Source organism: Mchenga conophoros, linkage group LG8 (assembly GCF_057382185.1).
Source record: "Mchenga conophoros isolate Kocher_MC1m ecotype Shallow Benthic linkage group LG8, M_conophoros_male_GT1.1, whole genome shotgun sequence".
NCBI lineage: Eukaryota > Metazoa > Chordata > Actinopteri > Cichliformes > Cichlidae > Mchenga > Mchenga conophoros.
The window spans coordinates 1,843,887-1,865,168 of NC_140533.1; the positions used below are offsets into that span (position 1 = coordinate 1,843,887).

At 42.9% G+C, this 21,282-nt stretch overlaps 1 protein-coding gene across 7 annotated transcripts in view; it reads left to right on the forward strand.

Moving 5' to 3' along the window:
- The window catches only part of exoc6 (exocyst complex component 6), a 74,103-nt gene that overhangs the window by 37,102 nt on the left and 15,719 nt on the right, over window positions 1–21,282 (forward strand). For 4 of the 7 annotated variants that reach the window (XM_085283573.1, XM_085283568.1, XM_085283567.1 and 1 more), the window contains exons 6-21: window positions 2,700–2,753; window positions 2,951–3,101; window positions 3,189–3,347; window positions 4,236–4,304; window positions 5,116–5,199; window positions 5,831–5,877; window positions 6,023–6,143; window positions 7,280–7,351; window positions 7,432–7,529; window positions 7,870–7,975; window positions 8,101–8,210; window positions 8,316–8,427; window positions 8,504–8,638; window positions 9,078–9,257; window positions 9,971–10,000; window positions 20,901–21,042. In XM_085283573.1, coding sequence (XP_085139699.1) covers window positions 2,700–2,753; window positions 2,951–3,101; window positions 3,189–3,347; window positions 4,236–4,304; window positions 5,116–5,199; window positions 5,831–5,877; window positions 6,023–6,143; window positions 7,280–7,351; window positions 7,432–7,529; window positions 7,870–7,975; window positions 8,101–8,210; window positions 8,316–8,427; window positions 8,504–8,638; window positions 9,078–9,257; window positions 9,971–10,000; window positions 20,901–21,042 — 1,670 coding nt within the window. The remainder of the gene's footprint in view (window positions 1–2,699; window positions 2,754–2,950; window positions 3,102–3,188; window positions 3,348–4,235; window positions 4,305–5,115; window positions 5,200–5,830; window positions 5,878–6,022; window positions 6,144–7,279; window positions 7,352–7,431; window positions 7,530–7,869; window positions 7,976–8,100; window positions 8,211–8,315; window positions 8,428–8,503; window positions 8,639–9,077; window positions 9,258–9,970; window positions 10,001–20,900; window positions 21,043–21,282) is intronic. The other 3 variants (XM_085283571.1, XM_085283570.1, XM_085283574.1) reach the window with 1 other exon arrangement.

The following is a 21,282-nucleotide window of genomic DNA, read 5'->3' on the forward strand; positions in this document are numbered from 1 at the left end:
GATTATCGACTGATTAATTGACATGTTGTTGTATTTGCATTCCTTTTCTCTCTCTGTCACTTCCTGTCTGCGACACCCTGCCAACACCATGCCGAAACCAAGCCTGAACCTTCCAAAATAAGATTCAGGAAGTCATCCTTTATTGTTAATTCTAAACATTTCTAATTTCTCTTTCCAGTTTAAAATCTCACCGACTTTTCAGCTCATGTTCTGCTAGCTTGTCTAAACTTTACAAGCCTGTCTCTGTAAAGAGGGGAGGGGTGTTCACTTTGGACAGGAAATATTGACCCTTTCTTGTTCATTACCATGTACCAATTAAGAGACTGGAAGGAAGTGCCCTTGCTCACAGGAAGGCCCCCCTTGCTGCTGCTCTGTCACGGCTTAGCAGGGGTGGGTTTAAAAAAAAGATTTCCTGATTCAAAACGATTTTAATTTGCTGCACCCGACGGCACGTACGCATACACGCCATCAGTGCTGAAAGCTGTCGTCCTGGCACTTTCTCCTTCCTCCTGACAGCGTTTACAGTTGATGAGTGTCTTCTGTTCATTTGTGTACAATACAGTTTGAACCACCAATTAGATCCATTAGATCAATTAGATCATGCTTATCAGCATCATGATGGGAGCTCAGCACGCTGACCGTTCACTGAACTCTTGTCATTTGTGCCCAGAATTAAAAAAACACAAATACTTTGTGGTTACAGAATAGACAATAAAAAGAAAATACCAAATATAGATGTACAGTGTATGTACATGCAGATATAGGTCATACTTTGTTGTTATTTATTATTTACTATCATTATATTGGGATGGGTGTTTCCCTCAGACATTTACTGTTGGCCCTGGGCTCAGTGGAGGGGTTACAGTGGGGCAAAAAAGTATTTAGTCAGCCACCGATTGTGCAAGTTCCCCCACCTAAAATGATGACAGAGGTCAGTAATTTGCACCAGAGGTACACTTCAACTGTGAGAGACAGAATGTGAAAAAAAATCCATGAATCCACATGGTAGGATTTGTAAAGAATTTATTTGTAAATCAGGGTGGAAAATAAGTATTTGGTCAATAACAAAAATACAACTCAATACTTTGTAACATAACCTTTGTTGGCAATAACAGAGGTCAAACGTTTACTATAGGTCTTTACCAGGTTTGCACACACAGTAGCTGGTATTTTGGCCCATTCCTCCATGCAGATCTTCTCGAGAGCAGTGATGTTTTGGGGCTGTCGCCGAGCAACACGGACTTTCAACTCCCGCCACAGATTTTCTATGGGGTTGAGGTCTGGAGACTGGCTAGGCCACTCCAGGACTTTCAAATGCTTCTTACGGAGCCACTCCTTTGTTGCCCGGGCGGTGTGTTTTGGATCATTGTCATGTTGGAAGACCCAGCCTCGTTTCATCTTCAAAGTTCTCACTGATGGAAGGAGGTTTTGGCTCAAAATCTCACGATACATGGCCCCATTCATTCTGTCCTTAACACGGATCAGTCGTCCTGTCCCCTTGGCAGAAAAACAGCCCCATAGCATGATGTTTCCACCCCCATGCTTCACAGTAGGTATGGTGTTCTTGGGATGCAACTCAGTATTCTTCTTCCTCCAAACACGACGAGTTGAGTTTATACCAAAAAGTTCTACTTTGGTTTCATCTGACCACATGACATTCTCCCAATCCTCTGCTGTATCATCCATGTGCTCTCTGGCAAACTTCAGACGGGCCTGGACATGCACTGGCTTCAGCAGCGGAACACGTCTGGCACTGCGGGATTTGATTCCCTGCCGTTGTAGTGTGTTACTGATGGTGACCTTTGTTACTTTGGTCCCAGCTCTCTGCAGGTCATTCACCAGGTCCCCCCGTGTGGTTCTGGGATCTTTGCTCACCGTTCTCATGATCATTTTGACCCCACGGGATGAGATCTTGTGTGGAGCCCCAGATCGAGGGAGATTATCAGTGGTCTTGTATGTCTTCCATTTTCTGATGATTGCTCCCACAGTTGATTTTTTCACACCAAGCTGCTTGCCTATTGTAGATTCACTCTTCCCAGTCTGGTGCAGGTCTACAATACTTTTCCTGGTGTCCTTCGAAAGCTCTTTGGTCTTGGCCATGGCGGAGTTTGGAGTCTGACTGTTTGAGGCTGTGGACAGGTGTCTTTTATACAGATGATGAGTTCAAACAGGTGCCATTCATACAGGTAACGAGTGGGGGACAGAAAAGCTTCTTACAGAAGACGTTACAGGTCTGTGAGAGCCAGAGATTTTCCTTGTTTGAGGTGACCAAATACTTATTTTCCACCCTGATTTACGGATAAATTCTTTACAAATCCTACCATGTGGATTCATGGATTTTTTTTTCACATTCTGTCTCTCACAGTTGAAGTGTACCTCTGGTGCAAATTACTGACCTCTGTCATCATTTGAAGTGGGGGAACTTGCACAATCGGTGGCTGACTAAATACTTTTTTGCCCCACTGTATATAGTTCAGATGGCCTGAAAGCACCGGGGGTCCCCCAGGTGTAGCTGGAGGATCTGAGGCTTTCTTACTGTGTATTCATTTGACAACAGAAACAGTGTTTTCTTAGTTTAATCATTCCTTGTGTTGCTACTAAGTTTCCAAGTCCATTTGAAGATTTAATGTTAAATGGTTCTAATAAGTAGCAGTAGTTCGGAGTTGTTATTACTAATGCTGTGCTGTTTACGTCTACAGATATTATGCCGCACTAAAAACCATGGAGCAGTTGGAGAAGGTCTATATCCCAAGGTAGGATCAGACGAAGGCTGCTGAAAGAATGTCACAGTAATGTTGGCTCGACATGAGAAGCTAACAGGTGTCAGACTGTTAGTCTGCCAGCTGTTGCACTGCACTGCTTTTTAAAATGTATTTCTTTATTGATTTTTTGAATGAATGTTGGATCGGACTGCTTTTCTTTTTTCATAGTTCTGATGTATCCCTTGCAGGGTCAGTCAGTACAGGTTCTGTCAGATCATGGCTGAAAATCTGCCCAGACTGAGAGAGGAGATCAAAGACATCTCCATGTCAGACCTCAAAGACTTCCTGGAGAGCATTCGAAAGCATTCAGACAAGGTTGGAGAGACTGCCATGAGACAGGTATAGAGCTTTTTCCTTTTTAAATAATTCAGGTCATAGCAGGGAAAAAATAAGTCAAATTGCTGACGTGTGTGTTTTTGTCTTCAGGCACAGCAGCATAGGACCTTTAACAGTGCAGTAGCCAAGCAGGCCAGTATGGGCCACTACATCAAGCCCGTGTACTCTCTCAATGAGCGAACTCATGCTCACACTCCCAACGGCCTGCTGATGGATGATGACACTGGAGATGATGAGGCTGATGAAGAGGTGAGATAAGACGTGTGTGTAGCTGACGTGGCGGTGATGATCAGATACTGATGTCTTTTAAAGAACCATGGCTGACAGCATAAAGATACAAAATTAACTTTTTTCCAATGCAAATCTTTTTTTTTCATAAAAGAAGAGATTATGAAAGTTTCCACTGTTACAGGATCGTCTTTTCCTTAAACGACTGAAAGTAAAGTGCTTTGCTTCTGGACAGAGATACAAATAATAAACTTGAGTACGTCCACCTTTACTTACCAAATAAAAGCAGATTCATCTAACAAAACAAACTCAGGTACATGTATATACTTATATAATTTTTAAATTCAGCAGGTAACAGTGCATCGACCCTCTTTTTTTTTTTTACTGTTAATTTTCCTTCGTACTGCTGTGATGTGCAGCTCTGCTCCATGTGAGGCTAACCCACAGGTGAACGCCTGAGATTCTGCTGCCTGGCTGCTCAATCGTTCTTCCTTCTTCTCTAGTTTTCTGTTATTATATTTTCATCAGACATAACAAATGTCATTAGTTACAGAGTGATCCATTTGTCATGCTGCATAATCAGGAATTCTGTAACTAAGTTTCTATAATTACATAAGACAGTTTTGTAAGCAGGTCACCTGCTAAGGTTCGTGGTTCGATCCCTGGCTGCTCAAGTCTGCGTGCCATAATGATTCCCAGTTGCTCTCCAATGCATCCATCAGAGTATGAATGTATGTGAAGCTCTATGTTAAATAGAAAGCACATAGCAAAACGTGCTTCTGTGAATGGCTGAATGAGGCACTGTGTAAATCACTTTGAGTGCTCAGAGCAGGAACGAGTCCATTTACCATGACCAAATAACCAGCATATGAAGAAGCAGTTAAAAACATTCCATTTGTGTTCTTACAGATTCTTACAGCTCAGGATCTGGTGGACTTCTCGCCCGTCTACAGGTGTCTACACATCTATACTGTGTTGGTAGGTGTCTGTGGCGAAAGCTAATAACTAATGCTATCCATTGGTCTGCCTTTTTTCTCTGTTCATTGGATTTTGATTATCTAATGACAGCTATGCTAATTAAGTGGAATCAAGGTTATAGTGCTAACATCCAACGTTACCCCTGAAATACAGCACAGCTGTTTCATGATCAGCTCCAATGCTTGTGATTACATCAGAGTCTCAGCTCTCCTCTCTGGGTCACCTAAGATCTGTTTATTACCTAAGCCCCATGAAGCCCAGAGCAGGTAAAAAGGACGGGGATTCAGACACAGGAAGGTGAAGTGTGGACCCAAACGCAGACAACGAAGATGAAGGTGGATGTTGAATAGAAAGCGAGCCTTTATTTTAGCGAACACAACAACAAACAAAAGCAAAGGACGACTACATGAAACCTGACAGAACAAAGGAAAACACACGCCATACATACACAGAGGATAATGAGGAAATAGGAAACAGGAGGGGAACGCAGCCGAGACTAATCAGGCATGACGAGACGGGGAGGAGAGCAAAGCTATAAACGCTAACAGGACACGGGACTGTCAAAGTAAAACAGGAAATACATGAACATAGAGACAAGGATGACTGTAGGTAACACAAGGGACCTAACAACAAAACACAACAACTAGAAATCACCAAAACACTAAAGAAGCAAGAAATACAAACTAAAAGCCACCGAGTCTCCAGACCCAGGACCAGGACAGTCTGGGATTTGATAGTACCTGAGTGTTCTGGTTTGTAACATCATGTATCATAGTTAATTGATCTATGTCTGTATTCTGTGTGTGTGCAGGGTGACCGAGAAACATTTGAGAACTACTACAGGAAACAGAGGAAAAAACAGGCCCGGCTAGTTCTGCAGCCGCAGGCTAACATGGTGAGCAACACAAGCGCTTAAACATACGTGTAAAGCATATGAATGAAATTCAGACAAGCGCTCGGGGGTTTTTCAGTGGGCCTTTCATTGTGACTACATGGCACTAAACACAGTCTGCCTTGTATTAATTTTTCCTAGAACCTGTGTATTTCTTACTATGACTAAATAGATTACTCACAGATCGTACAGCAGCTGCGATCCAGCTCTGGCAAAGCTTAGAAAACCATGACTGTTACTGTTTTTTCAGGGGGGAAATAAACAGCTGTACTTTGTATTTAAAAAGTTATAAAGGATGTTTTAAAGTTTTAGGATAACATTAGGAAAAAGCAAAACAGCCCCAGAGCAAGATGCTACCACCAGCATGCTCGGTGCACAGATAGGCGGCACCATCTCAGTCCATATCTTTACTATGGAGAGTGGTGCTGGTTCATCAGCTTCCAGGTCCCAGCAGGCTTGAGCCTCGGTGGTTCCTGGGATGAAGTCACAAAGCAAAAGCCATGTCAGACAAGAGCTGCAGAAATACAACTTTTAACTTATTTTTTCTCCCTCCTATTTCAATATTTGCCTTACTGGTGACTGTTACGTTTGCATCTGTATTAACATGGCTTTGTGTCTATTTGTGTGTGTTTAGCATGAGACAGTGGAAGGCTACAGAAGATACTTCAATCAGATTGTGGGGTAAGATGTTCCTTTCAAATGCTCATCTGGCTGTTTTGTTTCACTGTGAACCTAAATCTGTGTGTGTGTGTGTGTGTGTGTGTGTGTGTGTGTGTGTGTGTGTGTGTGTGTGTGTGTGTGTGTGTGTGTGTGTGTGTGTGGTCAGGTTCTTTGTTGTAGAGGACCATATCCTCCATGCCACTCAAGGGCTGGTGACCAGAGCTTATACTGATGAACTGTGGAACATGGCGCTGTCCAAGATCATCGCTGTACTCCGGACACACTCTGTAGGAGCACACACACACACACACACACACACCTCTAATGTCTGCAGGGCATTGACTGTGAATGGAAAAGATGCTGTTGAGAGTTAATAGAAATGATAGTTCCTTCATTCAGTGGATGATACACCCCTCACAGGTCAGCACACCCACAAACACACTAATGATGTCACTATTAAGAGCAGAGGTCAAAACACACATACACATGCAGGCAAAGAGGAGGCCATTGTGACCTTAATGAGAGACAGATTGCAACAATAACAGCAGATAAAGAAGGCATATTCCTGCCCGCTGGAGCCCTGTCAGTTGTAAATGACCCCGAGGATTATGCTAACAGGCTGGAGAATAGGCCGCACAGCATGGGTGAGAAGACTAACAAAGACCTGGTGTCCTCTGTGCCCCTCTGCTGTGCTCTGACAAAAGCAAGTCCACATTGTCGGGCTCCTGCACTTACAGCGAGTGCATGGTCAGCTAAAAGTAACAAGGCTGCATCAGATTGTTTAAAAAAAAGCAAAACTAAGACATGCAGATGATATACTTAATGAGTAAAATTCTCCCAGTGCGGGTTAAATAAATACAATATGCTTTCAATAGACAACAAGTCTGAGTGCTGAGTGTCCAGTCTCAGGCTGTGTTCATATACAGCTGTGCTGCTCTCAGGGTGATAAATCGCCCTACTCTCTGGAAAAACGAGGGCCTTTGTTAATGCACTGGCTTAACTTGTTTGTCATGTAGGCAGACTTCCTATAAAAATATACCTAGTTAAAACTCTACACAGTATACAGTGCAGTTACTTCATATGTATTCAAAGGCCCAAAGTGGGTCATGGAGCAGGACGATGATCCTAAGCACATAAGCAAATGTGCTGCAGAGTGTCAGGAAAGAAAAAGAATCAAATGCTGTGGGGGGCTCTGAAGTGTGCTACGCCTAAACAGAGCTCAGTGAACTGAAACAATGTTGTCAACATGAGAACTTCTCACAATTACAAGTTCAGTTACTGCTAAAGGTGGTCGGACACGCTTTTGAATGACAGGGTGCTCAGTTTTCAGAGGACTGCAAAGACTCACATGAACATAGATTTAGGAAGCAAAGCAGGTAATGCGACGTTAGACCAGTGTGTGGTGATGACTCTCTTTCTGCAGTCATACTGTGACGACCCAGACTTGGTGCTGGAGCTGAAGAATCTCATAGTCATCTTTGCTGACACACTACAGGTTGGTTAAGAGTGGGACTTGACTTGTTTGTGACTCTGCCGTGTGAAAACGTGTTTTCTGACTGTGTGATGTTTGTGCAGGGGTTCGGCTTCCCGGTAAACCGTTTGTTTGACCTGCTGTTTGAGGTTAGAGACCAGTACAACGAAACCCTGCTGAAGAAATGGGCACTGGTTTTCAGGTGGGCTTCACTCACGTGTGGCGTCTGCCACAGTAGGACGTGCAGAAACACAAATGACAATTTGACAATAACAATTGTGTTTGCGGTAAGGCTTTCTGCTGTGACATCCCCGTCTGTATGCAGCCTGCATATTTTGTTTGAACAAAGCAGAGCAGCTAAAAACACACAACTAAAACCAGAATCAGCTTTGTTCGTACTGTTTCAGCAAAGCATCAGCACCGTGTGAGGGAAGTTGTTCTTTTTTTCACATCATTGATGCTGAAAATGGCACTGAGACGACATTAAACTGAACTGAACAAACAGTGGAGACCAAAGATAACTCTGATCTGTGTTCCCATAGAGAGATCTTTGAACTGGACAACTACAGTCCCATCCCAGTGGAGACAGAGGAGGAATATAAACTGGTTGTCAGCCGCTTTCCCTTCCACGATGCTGAGATAGAGAAGGTAATGTGTTCAAGTACCACCGTCTCCCCAATCTGGCACGGTTGCATCCACGTAAAAGAAAGATTTCCTAAAAGACAACTAGTGTTGGATGAATATTAATACAGTTTTTCTGTGTGCATAAGCAGCAGGACTTTCCTAAGAAGCTGCCAATGTCCCAGTCTGTCCCTCAGATCTACACCCAGGTCAAAGAGTTCATTTACGCCAGCCTCAAGTTCTCCGAGTCACTACACCGCAGGTACACTACTCTGTGTTCACTCGCCACACGAACACTTATACATATCTAATCTCCCCGGACTGCCGTCTCTTCACTTTGCAACTGTCAAGTTTGTTGTGTGTCCAGTTCAACAGAGATTGATGACATGTTGCGAAAATCTACCAACCTGTTGCTGACAAGAACTCTCAGCAGTTGTCTGCAAAACCTTATCAAGAAACCTCACATAGGACTGACCGAGGTTAGAACTGCTCACACACACACAGTCGTGAAAAGCATTCAGGATTCAGGCTACAACTGTAACCTTGTCTCTGTAGCTGGTACAGATCATCATTAATACCACCCACCTGGAGCAGGCCTGCAGGTATCTGGAGGAATTCATAACAAACATCACCAACGTCTCCCCAGAAACAGTTCACACCACAAGACTCTACGGACTGTCGACCTTCAAGGTGATTTGGCGCTTTAGCAGTCACCTTCTTCATACCTCGGTTGTGATGAGTTTACTGTTAGCTTTCTTACCTCTGAGCAGTCTGGCCATTCTTTTCTGACTTCTTGCATTTTCATCCGGTGAACAGATTCACTTTTTTAGTCTAGAAACTGATATAAGAGAATCCCAGTAAATCAGCAGTTATTGAGACAAGGCCAGCCACGTTCAGAAACAGCTTTGTTCATCGTTCTGATGCTCAGTTCTTCAGCAGGTCGTCTCTGCTTCCATCCCTGATTACATTCAGTTGCTGCCATGTGATTGGCTGATTAATGAGATGTTAAACGGGTGTACTTAATGAAGTGGCAGAAGTTGAAGATCTGTGTCTCCATTCCAAAAATGAATGCGTGTAGGAAGAACAATAATATTTGCTCCCATTAACTCTTGTGAAAACATTGTTCCAGGATGCTCGTCATGCTGCAGAGGGAGAGATTTATACCAAACTGAACCAGAAGATCGATGAGTTCATCCAGCTAGCAGACTACGAATGGGGCATGGCCGAGTCTGACGGCCGCGCCTCAGGGTATCTCATGGACCTGATCAACTTCCTACGATCTACCTTCCAGGTGTTCACACACCTCCCGGTGAGTGTGAGCCGCCTCCAACCTCTACACGTTAGCTCAGCACCTCTGTCTGGGAGCTGTGGAACATGAACAGTGTGGGGTTGTGTTGTTGTTGTCCTTTCTGTTCACACACTAGCTGTATGGCGTGCTGTGAGGTTGATCTTTTGTTGATAATACGAACGCATGATTATTTTTGTTTGTTTGTTTTCCTTCCCTGACTTCCCACCATCACTCTGTTGTTTTTTACGCCCTCATAGCATTTCTGTCAGATTGTAGGTGCTGTCTGAAAAAGGTTTATACTGTGGATATCACGTTGAGCTATGTACACGTTGCAGTGCTGATTTCTGCATGATGTGCTGTTACTGGCTTGTGCAATGTTTTTGCAAACTGACATCATCTCCAACCCAACGGAGCACATTAGATAGCAAAGTGTAAAGGATTTGATCAGAAACTGTTATTTGAGCTCACAGCCTGATTGGTCTGTTGGCTGTACCTGCCCTTCTCACCTGCATGTGCGACTATTTCTCCTTATTATCTCCTGCTGTGTCTCCATCCACACCTTCTGTAATGCACAGCTTTGTAACTGAATTTTTTACTCCTTGATTAATTTGACATGTCAAGCATGCAAGATATCTCTAGCTGTCCATTTATTGTTGCCACATTTCTTTTCCTGTCCTTTCCCTCTTTCCCTCTCCTTCTTCCATTTTTGGTTGGTTTGGGGGTTCTCTGCTCAGAATAACAACAATGATCATGCATCAATGTCGGTGAGTATCCCTGCCTGGATTTATAACACTTTGCTGCTAAGCTACAGGCAGAATGGCGATACAATGCATGCTAATGTTTGCCTTCAGAAGTCCCACAACTCTAAGCTTGTGGTTCTGCCATAGACTGAATATAAAAGATTGATGTAGCCACCATGACATCACCTATGAGGTATTCCCATTGTGAGCATTTTGTTTCCATTTTAGCTCTTTGAAACGGGACATTACAGGATAGGCGGACCTTACTGTGGCACAGGGGGACACTGCAGGCTAACTGGCTCAAGACTTGACAAGTCTGCAACTCAGCACTTTTGCTTTGGCTTCACTTTTCAGACATGAAAGCTATCTTTAATATACAATCTGGAACCTTTGCTAATGAAAACATTCACAGACCATAATTACATTCAAACTTGAGCAACAGATACTTTTATCTGCGGGAAAGCTGTGAGACCAAGGATGACGTAACATCCACTGCATATGAAAGCTAAGGCCAGAATACTGCAATTCAGCTCACCTTTATTTATACAGCACCAAATCACAACAGCAGATGCCTCAAGATGCTGTACTGTAAAGTAAAGACCCTGCAATCAGTCTTTACCTTGGCAACAATGGAAGGGAAAAACTCCCTTTAACAGGAAGAAACCTCCAGCAGGACCAGGCTCAGGGAGGGGCGGTTGGGGTTAGGGGAGGAAGCACAAAGACAGAGCCAGACATTTATAATAACTAATAATTAAATGAAGAGAGATGTGTGTGAGTGAGTGAAAGAGGTGACTGAAGAAGAAGAAAAACTACATCATGGAAATCCCAGTTTTTTCATGCAAATTGTTTCGGTGTGTTTCTTGACTCCATTTGCTTTTGAAGCCAAGGTTTCATTTTTATCTCTGCTGTTGAATGTTGAATGTCCTGTTAGCTTTATAAACAGTGGCACAGTGGTTAGCACTGTTGCCTCACAACATCCTGGCCAGGGCCTTTCTGTGTGGAGTTTGTTTATTCTAGTTTTATTTTATTGTCTATTATTCTTATTTTGTTTTACTATTATTTAGTTTTCATTATTGTTTAATACCTGTTTTATATTTTCTTGCTGTCTGGAAATAACTTTGGTCAACTACGTTGTGTTTTTTAAACTGCTCTAAAAATAGAGTTGTAATGGTTGGAAATTAGAGTCCACTGGGATCTGAGTGCAGGGTGGATATTACCTTCAGTACGGATGCCTGCTTAGAGGAAGGTAGGAAATTAAGAACAACTAAGGTCTCTGCAGCTGTCTGTGAGTTTGTTAGCAAGGGAGCATAATTCAGGCCCATCTGCAAGGTGTAAAAATGTTGTGTTCTGGCCTCACTTTCAGTGCTACAGTAAACTACATGTAACTCTGAACTTGATGCCAGTCACTGCTAACCAGGAACACCAGCTGACTGGTGTTTATATAGTGAACCTGGAAACTTCTTTGGGGCCACACCTAGCAGCTACACTCGGCACACTTTACATAAATAAAACTTCTAAACTCCAGGGAATAGATTGTTTTATACTAGCTGTACTATACTTTATGGATCAATTCAAAGTTCGTTCAAAGTTGCATTTCTAACACTTGAAGGAGATTTAACATGAAGCACTTCCAATTTGTTCAAGGTGCCCATGTGAAACAAAATCCAGGTACCAGATATTCAAATCAAATCCAAAACAAAAAATCAAATTTATTTATGTAGCACATTTAAAGACCGAAGTACACCAAAGTGCTTTCCAGTAAAACCATGATACAGATAAAAATCACAATATAAAATATAAATTACAGATATAAAATAATTACATAATCTAAATGCAGAGCCAGATGTAAATTACCCTAATTAGCCTCGAATGCCAGGTTAAACAAGTACGTTTTTAGACGTGATTTAAAAGATTCAATAGAATCTGATGCGTGAATGTCGAGAGGAAGATTATTCCATAATTTGGGTGCGGCAATGGCAAAGGCACAGCCTCCTCTGGTCTTCAGCCGAGACCAGGTTGCACTAAGAGCAGTTGGCCCGATGATCTGAGGGCTATACAGACAGAGGAGATCAGTAATCAGGTGCCATATTATTTAGGATTTTATAAGTAAACAATAACATTTTAAAATCAATTCGATATTTAATAGGAAGCCAATGTAAGTTGGCCAGAACAGGAGTGATAGTATCATACTTTCTAGTGCCGGTTAAGAGACTTGCTGCGGCATTTTGGACCAGCTGCAATCGCTGGAGGAGGGAAGATTGGAGGCCCAAGTAAAGAGAATTACAATAATCTAGTCTTGAAGTGATGAAAGCATGAATGAGTTTCTCCAGATCTTTGTGTGGTATATAAGGTTTAGCCTTAGAAATTTGGCGTAGTTGGTGGAAGCTGGTTTTTACCACAGTAGACACCTGTTTATCTAGTTTGAAGGAACTATCCATGAAAACTCCAAGATTCCTAGCAGCATCAGTGAGGTGGTTAGCAACAGGCCCGAGTGTGCCAGTCAGTTGTCTCAGAGGCATATTTCTATCAAAAACAATAATTTCTGTCTTCTTTTCATTTAAAGTAAGAGAGTTACGTGATAACCAGTCCTTCACATCCCTCAGACAATCAAACAGAGGATGTAGTGAAGATGAAACATCCCCAGTCAGGTGGAGGTAGATTTGAATATCATCAGCATAGCAGTGAAAAGAGACATTATGTTTTTCAAAAATGGAGCCCAAGGGCAGCATGTACAGGGAGAACAACACAGGACCGAGCACCGAGCCCTGGGGCACTCCACAGCAAAGAGGGGCAGAAGAAGAGGAATATTTTCCCATCATGACAGAGAACGACCTCTCAGAGAAATATGATTTAAACCATGAGAGAACTTTTCCTTTAAGGCCTACTACTTGTTCTAACCTTGCCAAAAGAATATCATGGTCAACCGTGTCAAAGGTGACGTCAGATCTAATAGAACTGAGACCGCAGTGCGCCCAGAGTCAGCGATGAGAAGAAGGTCATTGAAAACTCTTAATAGGGCAGTTTCGGTGCTGTGACGCGGTTTAAATCCAGACTGGAATTTATCACTTATACCGTTTATCTCTAAATAGGTCTGTAGTTGCTGAAGCACTATTTTCTCTAAAGTTTTTGACATGAAAGGGAGTTTAGAAATCAGATCGAATGTTATGATCAAGGCTGCTTTTCTTGGTAACAGGTTGCACGACTGCATGTTTAAAGACAGTCGGAACACAGCCAGATGACAGTGATGAGTTCATTAAAAATAAGATACAGGACCCGATTGTATTTAATGCATCCTTAATGATACGAGCGGGAATAATGTCATGCAAAGTATTTGAGCTTCTCAGGTTATTAATTATTTCCTTTAAAGTCGAGGATGACACAGGTTCAAACTGTTGAAAAACCGTTGAACATTCGGAAACTGGGGCTTGATTTACTGCCGGGGAATGTGGGGCCCTTAACACTGAGATTTTATCTATAAAATGATTTAGAAATTTTTCGCAGAGGGCCGGGGAGGCACCCATCGAAACATCAGAGCAGGGATTAACCACTGAGTTAAAGATTTTGAACAGAACTCAAGGATTGTGACTATTAGTTGCAATGATGTTCGACAAAAAAGAAGTTTTTGCCATTTTGGCAGCCTTCTGAAATTTAGATCGGCTCATATGCAGGATGTCAAGGGACACCTGAAGTTGATCTTTTTTCCATCTCCTCTCAGCTCGACGACATTCACGCCTAAGAGCGAGGGTGGATTCATTTAGCCAGAGTTGGCGAGAGGTTTTAGGGCGTTTAGTCTTTACTGGAGCCACAGTGTCCAAAGCTGAAGAGCATCTAGAAATGAAAGAGTTGACTAGGCCATCAACCAAGAGAGGTGCATTACTGATGTCATCGTAACAGACAGAGTTAGCAAAGGCCGCAGAGAAATGGGCAACAACCTCAGGATTAATCATACGCGATAGGCTCAGTGGACCCTCAGAGTTCAGTTCCATATTGCATAACTGAACATCAAACATAACTGGGAAATGGTCCGAAATCCCAGCATCATTAATGTCCATGATGCAAATATCCAGTCAATACAACAATACCAATGCCGTTCCAGCCGGCGAACATTGCTATAATCCACACCTCCAGAGACCCGCTTCCAGCTCCATACAGGGCACTCAACTGGTAAGACCGAGTGGGCTTGCTGGCCAGCATAGCAGATCCATCGATGATGACACAGTCTAAAAGTATACTGGGAGGGCCGCAAGATGTCCATGATGGAGTGGTAATTAATCACTTCATGTGCTATTCACATATATTGTAAAAGATATTGTGAAATGCACTATTTTATACAGTTAACAACTTACTATCGATGTTCATTTATTGTAAACTTTACATTTATATCCCCTCCGTGAATCACTACCTAATTGTGGTGGAGTTGCTCGTGTGTCCTAGGGATCCGATGGTACATTCTCCCTACAAATTGGTCCTGGGTGTGGGACCAGTCAAGAGCGATTCAGAAGACTCTTATGAGTACAACATCAAGGGACATGAGACCACCCTCCTTCTCGGAGTCCCTGGGTGAGGAGCTTGAGATACTCCACCCGGGGACTCTCTCCACATGAGCAGCACGACAACAACAGTGAGACCTGATAGGGTGTGATTGGGAGAAACGGCCTCTCCCACCTAGGGCTGGCCCATATCATACCGTTCACGGTAATACCGGTATAATGTTAGGCAACGATAAGAAAATGAAATATCGCGATAGAATATGGATAAAACGCGCATGTGCAGTGCCTTTGTTTTCATACGCACATGGCAGAAAAAGCATGGCGGCGACAGAGAATGAGAAGGGTGAAAGCGGATCGTTGAGTGAAACAGATGAACCAGAACTGGTTTGTAAAAATGCTGCAACTTCAGTGGTGTGGAACTGGTTTAGCTTTCGTCCGTCAGATACACAACAAAGCACTATTTTTGGTAGAGCATGCAAGCGGGCCGTCGTTATTACCGAAACGATTTTATGTGGTACATAAAAATAAAATCTCTCAAAAAATGTTTCAGTACGACTTTGCTAAGCTACGAAGCCGCACCGCTTGATGGATTGTCGGAGCATTACGGCTATCGTAGGCGGAGCCTCGCGGAGTGATACGTACTGTGCTTCAACATAATGTTACCGTGTTGTGTGTGTTTAACCTCTTTTTAAGTTTTGTGGATATTCTACATGGTTATGCTGAGGATGTGTCGGCCAGTTTCCACTGGAAATGCCTTTTGGTTAAACTGTCAGCAAAGAATTTGCATTTGCACTGTTAAATTTTTATATAACTTTAATGCACATAAAAAAAAACAGCTGCTTGTTTAAGTGAAAATACATTGATGGGGTTTTTTTTCACTAATAAAGCTGTGGAGTTGTAAAGTATTTTGTCTCACGTCAATTATATCGTCAGTTATATTGTTATCGCAAATTTTCAAATGTATGCCGTGATAAATATTTTTGGCCATATTGCCCTGCCCTAGTCCCACCTTAACCCGAGCGGTGTTCTGTTAGTTGACATAACGAATACCATATTCGAACATACAGTGGGGCAAAAAAGTATTTAGTCAGCCACCGATTGTGCAAGTTCCCCCACTTCAAATGATGACAGAGGTCAGTAATTTGCACCAGAGGTACACTTCAACTGTGAGAGACAGAATGTGAAAAAAAAATCCATGAATCCACATGGTAGGATTTGTAAAGAATTTATTCGTAAATCAGGGTGGAAAATAAGTATTTGGTCACCTCAAACATGGAAAATCTCTGGCTCTCACAGACCTGTAACGTCTTCTGTAAGAAGCTTTTCTGTCCCCCACTCGTTACCTGTATGAATGGCACCTGTTTGAACTCATCATCTGTATAAAAGACACCTGTCCACAGCCTCAAACAGTCAGACTCCAAACTCCGCCATGGCCAAGACCAAAGAGCTTTCGAAGGACACCAGGAAAAGTATTGTAGACCTGCACCAGACTGGGAAGAGTGAATCTACAATAGGCAAGCAGCTTGGTGTGAAAAAATCAACTGTGGGAGCAATCATCAGAAAATGGAAGACATACAAGACCACTGATAATCTCCCTCGATCTGGGGCTCCACGCAAGATCTCATCCCGTGGGGTCAAAATGATCATGAGAACGGTGAGCAAAGATCCCAGAACCACACGGGGGGACCTGGTGAATGACCTGCAGAGAGCTGGGACCAAAGTAACAAAGGTCACCATCAGTAACACACTACAACGGCAGGGAATCAAATCCCGCAGTGCCAGACGTGTTCCGCTGCTGAAGCCAGTGCATGTCCAGGCCCGTCTGAAGTTTGCCAGAGAGCACATGGATGATACAGCAGAGGATTGGGAGAATGTCATGTGGTCAGATGAAACCAAAGTAGAACTTTTTGGTATAAACTCAACTCGTCGTGTTTGGAGGAAGAAGAATACTGAGTTGCATCCCAAGAACACCATACCTACTGTGAAGCATGGGGGTGGAAACATCATGCTATGGGGCTGTTTTTCTGCCAAGGGGACAGGACGACTGATCCGTGTTAAGGACAGAATGAATGGGGCCATGTATTGTGAGATTTTGAGCCAAAACCTCCTTCCATCAGTGAGAACTTTGAAGATGAAACGAGGCTGGGTCTTCCAACATGACAATGATCCAAAACACACCGCCCGGGCAACAAAGGAGTGGCTCCGTAAGAAGCATTTGAAAGTCCTGGAGTGGCCTAGCCAGTCTCCAGACCTCAACCCCATAGAAAATCTGTGGCGGGAGTTGAAAGTCCGTGTTGCTTGGCGACAGCCCCAAAACATCACTGCTCTCGAGAAGATCTGCATGGAGGAATGGGCCAAAATACCAGCTACTGTGTGTGCAAACCTGGTGAAGACCTATAGTAAACGTTTGACCTCTGTTATTGCCAACAAAGGTTATGTTACAAAGTATTGAGTTGTATTTTTGTTATTGACCAAATACTTATTTTCCACCCTGATTTACAAATAAATTCTTTACAAATCCTACCATGTGGATTCATGGATTTTTTTTTTCACATTCTGTCTCTCACAGTTGAAGTGTACCTCTGGTGCAAATTACTGACCTCTGTCATCATTTTAGGTGGGGGAACTTGAACAATCGGTGGCTGACTAAATACTTTTTTGCCCCACTGTAAGGGTGCCCATAACTGCACGTGGCATCCTATGCCAGCGGTCCCCAACCTTTTTTGTGCCACGGACCCCTTTATGTCCGACAATATTTTCATGGACCGGCCTTTGAAGTGTCACAGATTAATACAACAAAATAAAACTAGTACGGGTACCAAAAAAAAGATGATTCATAACACAACATCCATGGAAACAGAGTTAACAATAAAAATGATTAAAAAAAAATAACGCTTAAAAACCCTGAAAACCACACCCGAGCCTCAACTCTCGCGGCACGGTACCAAACGACTCATGGGCCAGTACCGGTCTGTGGCCTGGGGGTTGGGGACTGCTGCCCTAGGCCACAGGTCGATAATCCACTTGGTAATCAGATCATCATATCTGCGGCCGTATGTTCTGGACACTCGGGTAAAGAGAGGGACTGAGCTGTCAACTGATTGCCCAGGGTGTACTGGGAACGTGTAGCAGAGGCCCCAGTCTGCAAGATGGTCAACTCTTGCCTCCTTCAAAGCTTCAACAGCATTCTAAGGAGGACTGGGGAACATGTTCAGCGCCTCCAGCTAAGGCTGCACTTCACTGAGCTGTGGCTGCAAGCTGGTCGGTGCCTATCGTGGTAAACCCCAAACCAGCTGGTGCACACCAGAGGTGAAGGGAGCCATCAGGCCAAAGACGGATTCCTATCAGGCTTGATTAGCCTGTGGCTGAAGTAAAAACGGGTGTCGGAGTTCAGTGAGGCCATGGAAAAATATTTGTAGATTGCCTTGAAGTGATTCTGGCAAACTGTCAGGCAACTCAGGAGGGGAAAGCGGTGCTCTACCTACACTGTGTATACTGCAAGTGGAGTGCTGCTGATTACAACTGAGGACATTGTTGAGTAGTGGAAGGAAAACTTTGAAGGCCTCTTTAATTCCACTGACACGTCTTCCATAGTGGAAGCAGGGGAAGGCTCATACATCACCGATAATTAGAACACTGAGGCAGTTAAACAACTCCTTGGTGCCACGGCCCCTCGGGGGGCTGAGGTTAGCCCTGAGATTCTGAAGGCTCTGGATGTTGTAGGGCTGTCTTGGTTAAAACACCTCGAAAGTGTTGCATGGAAATCTGGGGCAGTACCTGGATTGACAGATGGGGTGGTGGTTGCCAATTTGAACAAGGGGTACCAGAGGGTGCTCCAACTCTATGGGGGCTCACACTCGTCAGCCTCCCTGGGAAAGTCTATCCCAGGGTGCTGGAAAGGAGAGTCTGTTAGTCAAACCTCAGATTCAGGAGGAACAATGCTGTTTTTATCTGGACCATGTCCCTCAGAGTATTCTCTGGGAGAGGCATCGGGAGTATAAGGTGTCTGACCCGTTGTACAACCTTTGCAAGAGCTTAGTTCACTGTGCTGGCAATAAGTCAGACTCGACCGCCAGTCCGTGGTGAAAAGACAGGAGAGTATAAAAGTGAAGTTCTCGATTTAACGATCGATCTTTGTCCCTATCCTCACCTATGGTCACAAGCTCTGGGTAGTGCCTGAGGCTAAATCCACACTAATGCGTTTTCGTTTGAAAATGCATTGTTTTCTCTCCGTTTTGGCCTCCTGTCCACACTGAGACAGAGTTTTCACTCATGGGCAGCGTTTTCAAAACGTTCTCGAAAACGCATACATTTGAAAACGGTGCTTTCGCGTCACAGTGTGGACAGCAAAAATGCAGACTTTCTAAAACGATGACGCATGTTAGTCATATGATGCAGTCATGTGACCAATTAAACTAAGATAGTGAAGGTCATTACACAGCAGTTGTCTTGTTTGCTCTCAATTTTGACAGTCTGTACATGCTCCAGATAGCTTCCAGATAGATTTCACAAATGCGCAGGACTGGAACGTAAGCGTTTTTGGCCATTTCAATGTGCACACGCAATTCTGTGAAAACGACTGAAAACACTAGTGTGGACGCGGAGCGTTTTCAGACGAAAACGCCGTTTTTAAATCTTTCCGAGCCAGTGTGGACGTAGCCTGAAATAACAAGATTGTGGACACAAGCAGCTTTCTTCGAAGGGTGGCTGGCTTCTCACTCAGAGATGGGGTCAGGAGCTCGGCAATTCGGGAGGGGCTCAGAGTAGAGTTGCTACTCCTCCGCATTGAAAGGAGACAGTTGATGTGGTTCAGGCATCTGCTTAAGCTGCTAGTGCCCCCTGTGAACAGGTCCCGGATAATTGGAAGAAAATATATATATATGTAAATTAGGGGTGCAACGATACTCGTATCGATATTGAACCGTTCGATACAGTGCTTTCGGTTCGGTACGCATATGTATCGAACAATACAAAATTTTTCATTTATTTTATCAACTTTTCTTCTGTCGATGCTGTCTGTGTTGAGCGCTCAGTGGATCTGTGTTCGACTACTCCACCTAGGCTGCACTGTCGAGTGCAGATCCACGGAGCACAGCGCAAGCTAGCGAGACAGAAGCTAAGCTCATTGCAACATGGCAACTGCCTGAACGCTACGTGAAACTGAACCTCCCCCACCCTCATTCAGATCTGGCGTTTGGAACTATTTTGGTTTTCATGTGACGTATGACCCTGATGGTAAGCGAGTCATGGACTAAAGTAAAACAGTATGTTGGATGTGCCACGCAATGCTCAATTGGTGGGAACTAGTGCGTTAGCGCAGTTAGCTTGTTAACGTGTTGACGCCGTCCAGCCCCACGCACGGGGCGACCCGCGGTAACTTGCTAACGGAGATTTGCGGCATTATGGCGTTAACGTCATTTTAACGAGATTAACGCTGACAGCACTAGTGGGAACACAACGACTGCACATTTACGCCGACATCATCCTAGTGCAAAGACAAGTGGAAGCAGACAAAAACAACAAGCACCATGCTACAAACTTTACCCGAGTCATTTAGACAGCCGTTTATATATATATATATATATATATATATATATATATATATATATATATATATATATATATATATATATATATATATATATGTATATGTATATATATATATGTATATGTATATATATATGTATATGTATATATATATGTATATGTATATATATGTATATGTATATGTATGTATATATATATATATATATATATATATATATATATATATATATAATTAATGGCTACTAATTATTTAATAATATTACAACTGCATCTTGGATTTACTTGGTTCATCTCTGTTCATTGTTAAAATTAGTTTGATGATCTGAAACACCGTGTGTGTGACAAATGTGTGTGACTTTTTAATTTTTCATTTAACTTTTTCATGTTTACATAACCTGTAAACATTTCAATAAATCATTGCACTTTTTCCATTTTTCTAGCAAATACAGAACATAGTGGTGACTCAAGACTTTTGCACAGTACTATATTTATACCTGTTCATGAAGATTTTGAGACAACACTAACTTGGAATTATCCCTTGCCCTTCTTGCTCTTTATTCCCCATTTCTGTATTACTCCTATATCCTCTTTTCTCATACCCTCCTCCTTCTTCTCTTTCAACTTTTTACCCCAACTGTTTATCTCAATCTGTTATTATTCACCTTCTTTTTCCCATCCTGGTCTTCCTACATATTTTTAAAACTCAAATACTGCCCGTTCTCTCTTTATAAAATGTTCACCCCATCAAATGACTTCATTCTGTCGCTTTCCCCTCCTCTCATCCTCATCCTCTACCAACTCTGTCCCCATCCTAATCTTTCCATCCTTCATCTCTCCTCTTGCTTCTTGTCTGTGCCTTCCTTCTCCCTGAATCTCTCCCTGTGCAGGGAAAAGTGGCCCAGACAGCTTGTATGTCAGCCTGCAAGCATCTGTCCACATCACTGATGCAGATGCTGTTGGACACGGAACTCAAACAGATCAGTATGGGGGCCATTCAGCAGTTCAACTTAGATGTTATTCAGTGTGAATGTGAGTATAAAGAATTGTAATGTTGAAACATTTGTTTTCTTTTAATATAGATAAGATACAATAACATTCTATTGAAACTAAGAAAAATACTGAAATGCAAAGACATTTAACGTAATATCATCTTATCACTTGTCAGATGATGGTTCTTACAAACACAGTTGGGTGTAATGTGTTCCAAAGTAACACATTACTGTAATCACAAGACATTTTTCAGTAACATGGTAATGTAACACGATATTG